The following is a 6887-nucleotide window of genomic DNA, read 5'->3' on the forward strand; positions in this document are numbered from 1 at the left end:
GTATACTTCTTTTTTGTGGTAGCTACAAAATAAGAAAACGTATTCCAAAAACAAAATTTGAATTTTGACTTCAAAACTAAAATACAATCCAATCAATCGAAAATATTTAGTTCTTTACAACATTTTACACAGGACACATGAAAACTTAAAAATAGTATAAAAAATTAAAAATCTGAAAAATCTTAAAATACTACTAAATTTACCAGTAAATTAAATTTATCAAATAAACTTAAAATGTGCAGCGTTCCGTGTGGCCCGTGTGGAGGACCTTGCAGCCCGTGCTGCGGCCCGTGCTGCGGCCCTTGCGGCGGCCCTTGCGGCGGCCCTTGCGGCGGCCCATGCTGCGGCCCTTGCGGTGGCCCTTGCGGCGGCCCTTGCGGCGGCCCATGCTGCGGCCCTTGCGGCGGATGCTGTGGGCCGTGCTGTAAGCCATGTTGCGGTCCTTGTGGTGGCTGCGGTCCTTGTTGTGGTCCCTGTGGCCCCTGTGGCGGTTGTGGTCCCTGTGGTGGTTGTGGGCCCTGCTGCGGGCCTTGCGGACCGTGTGGCGCGTGTGGGCCATGTGGCTCGTGTTAACCCGTTCCGGTTTGCTGGTGGTGCATCTGTGTGTGAAAATTTTTTATTTCACGTAATGGCGTTTTTTGTATATGTATGTAAGAATAAAGTTTTACACAGCAAATGTTACCTCGTTTAATTCCTAATCCAATAAGGTATTTATTACGTAAGGTTTCTCCACCGACGGAATGGTTCCTTGTCTGCACAATGGTCACCTTATTCTTGCCAGTAGAACAGGTTAATATTTAGTTTCTATTTGTTATTGAAAAGTATAACTGACTTAAAATACATTCTTGAAATGATGACATGGATTTATTACAAGTCAGTAAGTACAGATTCCTCCCGGATTTTTTATCCTCCACAACTGCAATCCTAGCCTCATCACCAGTTTCATTAATAGGTAAAGCGGTGGGACAAGAAATTCAGAAAATTGTTCGTGTCAATAGTATGGTATTTTTGGTGTAATTTTTGCGTAAATTTTAATTACAAATACTATCTGTGTACTAGGCTCACTGTATCATGTTCCGTAAGGTAATACCCTGATATAAATGGATAGGGCATTGCTTGGCAAATGGCAGGTTTTGCGTCGTTCAGACTTCCGTCAGCGCCAAGTTGGAAGATATACAAAATACCACGGTTTCTAGCCTGATCTATAGAGGTTAGTGTGTTGTAAGCAATCACGACCACTAATAAATTATCAACTTTGTTTCCGAGGCATCAACTTTTTAGTTAGTCTATTATTATTTAGTCCAGATAACTACAAAAATAATAAAACAAATAATCATTATTTTATAATCGAAACAAGTACATGTACATCAGACGAGCAATTTGACTTGGAAAGTGGTTGTGCTAGCAGTAGTCAGTAGTAGGGGCTCTAGCCGCAGCAAAGGCCCTAGCCGCAGCAAGGACCGCAGCAGGAGCCGCACAGGCCGCTGGTGCAGCCTCCGATGCAGGCATGACCACAGCTGAAGAACGAACCCGCGGCACCACCACGTGCCCTGTCAGGAAAAAATGTATAAAAACTTATTTTAATATCTAAGGATCGATTTGATTTCGGCTGTTAGAGGGCTTCTTGTCTAATATGATGGTGGCAAACGATGATACTGTACCCGTGGATACATCCAATTTGTCCGCAAGGGCCGGAGCAGTCGGCGCCGAAGGAGTGCACGCAACAGGGTCCCACCTGACCCAAGTTATCGCATCGGTACGCGCGGGGACCGCACGGACCTGCCATAGGCCCCTGGCACCCAAGACAGCAATTACGTACAGGCATCTTGATAGTAAAACGTCGTCGCAGGGGTTTACACAAACTGTAAGAGTAGTATGACATAAACCAGCTATTTTACACTTTAAATCTAAGCCAAACTTAAAATTTAAACATTACAATGTTTACACAACAAACCTAAACAGACACGTGAAAATTTTACTCAATACTAAATACAATATCATTTAAAATTATAATTAAATGTCCCATCTCCGGATAAACACGACTCGTTGAAATCTTTTGTGGCAGTCATAAATGTACGAATTATAGTTCAAAAGCGACATTATGAAATACGAAAGCGTGAGCTTGGAACAGACGCTATTTATAGCTGCGAACAATCTGTTTATTGTATGACTAATACCTACAGTGGGCCTGGGACGTGTCAATCGTCATCGTATCGTCAAAAATTTGTGCAGCGCCTCTATCGAGCGTAAAGTACACAAAAAATCTCATACTAATCTTATAATAATTGATGATGATACGAAAGCGATTGTCTCAAATATTCTTGCTAAGTCTAGAGTTCTGTTGAAATTAAAAGGTTACGGAACGGATTTGTTGATATTAATGATGATTGACGATGATGACGAATGACGACTGGTGATTAAGTACGATGCGATTTCGTGAATGAGATGTGGAAAGAAATGTTTGTGAATTTTCTTGCTCAAAATGGGAAATGGTTTCATGTGGAATGCCTGGGATTGAATTTGGTAGTTTGGTAGTAAACAGAGGAAATCCTGTAACCATCGATACTACCGAGGTAGATGATTAACCTTCCTATACCCGCGCAAATGTCTGTGAGACCGACGAAACAGTTTTTCGTAAATATTTTTTTTTCCAAGAACTTTGAGAATTCGCGCTTTCTGCTAGCTGCACGATTTGGGGCTCGCTTTTGGTTAATACGTGGCACGAAGTAGTGCGAGCAGGATTCATAGGCCTAATACGGTCTGATCGGTCTGTGAGACCGACGCGGGTACATGATCAACTTTTTCCGTAAGTCATATTTTTTTGTTTATGTGTATATACATGTTATTTATTTGTTTTTATGTAATGATTTGTCTTGCATTTTACTTGTTTACAACTACTATTTCGATTTATGAATTTTTAGGTTATAAATGCTTCAAAAATGAATGAAGAACGTATTCGATCGTCGTTGGAGGAAGAAAGTTCAGACTCTAATTATGATGATGAATTTGGTAGCGAAGTTGAAGATGGTAGTCCAGCCCAAGAAGAAAAACGTAATTTTGAAGATGAAATTCAGTCTTCGGACAGAGAGAATGATTCTCAATCAGAGACAGAAGATTATGATATAGGCACAAAAGATATTACCATAGGCCACTTAGGCCTATGGTAATATTTTACAGTTTGATGAACGTGGCAGGAATAAATTCGTTTGTTTTATATCTTTTGAATAATGCTAACAAGAAGATTAGCCGCAGAATGTTTTTGGAAACACTGTCTTACGACTTACTAAATCCTCAGGCGACGAGCTCTCACTCTTTCTCTGCCAAGGACACTGAGGTTGAGGCTCAATGAAATATGCAAATTAGATGGCCCTGAATCTGCAACTGCATCTAACAATAATAAAATTGGTCGATGTGGATATTGCGAATCAAAAAAAAATAGAAAAACACGGTACAACTGCGCCGCTTGTACCAAATATTTTTGTTTAGAACATGCTGTTATGGTATGTTCTGACTGCTTTAAAACTGTAATATGTAACTAATTTTATTTTACATTGATCTCAAAATATGTGATTTTTAAGAATTAAAAGGTATTTTATGTTTGTTTTTAGAATAAAGAGTTTTATGTTTGTTTTTCAAGACTATACGAAAAAATGTGACTTTTTTAAGGCTGTTATGGAAAGACTGATAGTCATTATAGTATTAAATAGTTTATGCTAACAATTGATATTTTTTGTTTTATTACATCCTATAGATCCTGTAAAGTAAAAAAAATATAAACAGTATCATAGAAAAATAACCAGATAATAGGAGTCAAAGGTTCGGTCTGTCACACCGTGCGCGGGTATAGGTGTTAAAACATTTGGCGCGGGTATAGGAAGGTTAAGACATGTAGACATACTTCTCTTCAGGGTTTCATAAGCTGGAATATTACTGAAAATAAGAAAAACGTATCGTACCTTTATATAAAACAGTAGAATATAACGTGATAAAATAATGGAGATATTTTTCAGGACTTTTGTCAAAATAAATTATTTTTTGTTATGTTTATGTTATGTAAAGATTGAATAAAAATTTAACGTTTCACCGAAAATAATTTCATTTTATGACAATTATTTTATTTTATAATTATGTCATCATTTAAAAATAAATCAGCTAAACAATATCAAAAAATAGGTTTTATTTACAGTTTTGTTTAGAACCTCTTCAATTCTCCATCAAAACTTTAAAGCCATAATTTATAAACAAAAAAATATTGTCAATTTGACATTACTAGAACTAAATTTTAGTCAAACATTTTATATAAAAAATTAAAAATATAAAAACAGTGCTTTCAATTAATTTAATATTGCAAATATTTAATTTAAATTCAATATTTAAGATGCCATGTTCATCGTGCGGAGTGCCGTGTTGCGGCCAAGTGGCAGGGTACTCGTACCCCGCGCCGTTCTGTGGCCCCTGCTGTGGCGTATGCGTTGGCCCCTGTGGGAAACCTTTTGGCACTTATAGCTGGCGCTACCGTCCTGGCTGCTGCCCTTGATTTGTAACATCTTCTATAAATTACTGCTGTTCATTTATTATTATCTTTGAGAAATAAAAGTATTTATGCATTCAGTCTTTATTTCTATCTCTCCTTCTGATTTTACGATTCGGTATTTGCATATTTTAGTACAATTATATTCTGATGCAGAAGGCATCAAAAAGGACATAGAACCACTATGAGATGAAATTAGTATGAACGAAAAATCATTAACGAATAGGGACTTCTTCTTCTAGTCGCTGATCGGCTTTAGATCATCAGCAGTTTCTAAAATGCGGCCTCTCGTATGCCGACTGTCAAGCAGTCGGTATCGTATGGCTGTCCGTTTAGGCCGTATTGAGATATAGAAACATCGTAGGTGTAGGCCTTCACTTCCGGTGCAATAAACCCAGTCTGCGAAGCTATATTGAATAAAAAGATGGCAGACGTTGATATTATACAATTGCAAATTTCGGCAACGATCGCATGCAAATCTCGGTCGTTGACATATTCAAATTGAATTGTACGGTTATATAAAGACATACAATAAATTAATAAAAAGCAGTGAACATGATTGCATATCGCACGCCTCGCAGCGTCACTTCCGGTGCTATCAGATGGTGACGTAACGAGGCGTCACTTCCGGCGACGCGGGCGACATTACGTGAAACCGTTTTTAAGATTCCTTTGGCGTCGCCGCCTCCGGTGTGGGACTTTAATTAATTTTCGCTGTCCGGAGTTTAAAACAATTCAATTGTTACCGAGAGTTTTCAGTACAAAACATATTATTGAACCTGTTTTTAGTATATAACTACATCTACTTCTATTTATAATACTACTAGCTGTCGCCCGCGACTACGTCCGCGCGGGATTAAAAAGAAACTTAATAAGTAACCTATGTGTTCTTCCAGTCTATGTTCTACATCATCTATCTAAACTTTCGCATTTATAATATTATATATATTAAATATATATATATATATATATATATATATATATATATATATATATATATATATATATATATATATATATATATATATATATATATATATATATATATATATACATATATATATATATATATATATGTATTAGAACTAAAAAAGAGTTTCTTGTTATCTCGCTAATTGTATTGAAGAGAAAAGTAATGTGAAAGTATTGTAGGAAACTCTTTTTTAGTTCTAATACATAATCACTGTAAGTATTTATATAAATGTCAAACTATCCACTGTCGACTTTAATGACTAGATTTAATATACATAGTCATTACTATTCTTATTTTTTCTCTTATTTTAATACATCACTATGTTTTTAATTTAATGTCTAGAACTTATTAGTTAATAGGATTAATTCAAGGAAGTAGACCCAATATTTTCTATTTTAAATTCTTAGTAGCTATTAAATGAAACGTTTAAGCATAAAATTGTTTTAAATTGAATACACAGTATGAGAACTCTGTTGGTTTCGTCGAAAATTTGCTTTGCTGTTATTAATTTAATAGACCAATATAAAATGCCCTTTGTTTATACACCGTCTGGGGAGATCAGAAAGGTCAATTTATACTGGATTATATGATACAAAGGTAGGATTTCAAAGAACAACGAGCGAAGGGGTCGAGGGTGTGTCTTCTACGAATGTGTCCGCGTTACGTTTCGATTGGAGCAGACATCTAAGAATATAACTTTATACTTAAATCTATTTAAGTTGAAAATACTATTTTTAAAATGGCTGGTTTCCACATAAAGTAAGTATATCTTGCTTCTTACTTATATTATAAACTAGCTTTTACCCGCTACTCCGTCCGCGCGGAATAAAAAATAGAAAACGGGGTAAAAATTCCTATCCTATCCTATGTCCGTTTCCTGGTTCTAAGCTTCATTCAGCTGTTCTTGGGTTATAAATAGTGTAACTTACACGACTTTCTTTTACATATATAAGATGCAAAAGTTGAGATGGATGGATGTTTGTTTGTTTGAATGTATCTTCGGAACGGCATAACGGCTCAATTTTAGTTTCGCGCGAACGGAGTCGCGTGTGACGGCTAGTGGTTTATAATTATAGAAGCATTTATAGTGAAAACAAAGAAGCAAAGTTAACCTAAATGTATTTGATTCCGATATTATTGCATATCTGGAACAGCCGTGTGGTCGTTGCCTAGTAGACTGTCGAAATCGCTGAAGGGATTCGATAGACAAGTAAATGCAGGAGCTCTACGCATTAGTCTCGACCGAGACGACGCGAAAGATAGAGACTAATATCGAATACCAAGAATATCTTAGTGTCCCTGAGCCAATTTAGTTGGTTAATTACAAAGAAAACTATATGTAAAAGATTACAAGACAAATTTATTAGACAGGGTTACAATGTC

At 36.5% G+C, this 6887-nt stretch overlaps 2 protein-coding genes across 2 annotated transcripts; both read right to left on the minus strand.

Annotated features, from left to right (window-relative positions):
• Positions 1 to 229: 229 nt before the first annotated feature.
• On the minus strand, positions 230 to 1444 carry LOC106718014 (protamine). The gene is made up of 2 exons (XM_014512004.2): positions 1361 to 1444; positions 230 to 599 (listed from the first exon to the last, which is right to left on the minus strand). Exons 1-2 carry the CDS (start codon positions 1366 to 1368, stop codon positions 230 to 232), a joined length of 378 nt encoding a protein of 125 aa, XP_014367490.2. The 5' UTR covers positions 1369 to 1444.
• On the minus strand, positions 1445 to 1825 carry LOC123721329 (male-specific sperm protein Mst84Da-like). The gene is made up of 2 exons (XM_045679817.1): positions 1662 to 1825; positions 1445 to 1550 (listed from the first exon to the last, which is right to left on the minus strand). Exons 1-2 carry the CDS (start codon positions 1823 to 1825, stop codon positions 1445 to 1447), a joined length of 270 nt encoding a protein of 89 aa, XP_045535773.1.
• Positions 1826 to 6887: the final 5062 nt, after the last annotated feature.

This window comes from Papilio machaon, chromosome 10 (genome assembly GCF_912999745.1).
Source record: "Papilio machaon chromosome 10, ilPapMach1.1, whole genome shotgun sequence".
NCBI classification, from domain to species: Eukaryota; Metazoa; Arthropoda; class Insecta; order Lepidoptera; family Papilionidae; genus Papilio; species Papilio machaon.

Bases quoted from the DNA above. Each gene is read 5' to 3' on its own strand.
- LOC123721329 (XM_045679817.1), bottom strand. From the start codon at position 1,825: ATGCCTGTACGTAATTGCTGTCTTGGGTGCCAGGGGCCTATGGCAGGT. The intron at 1,551-1,661 runs GTACAGTATCAT...TTTTCCTGACAG, and splicing joins CAAATTGGATGTATCCACGG to GGCACGTGGTGGTGCCGCGG.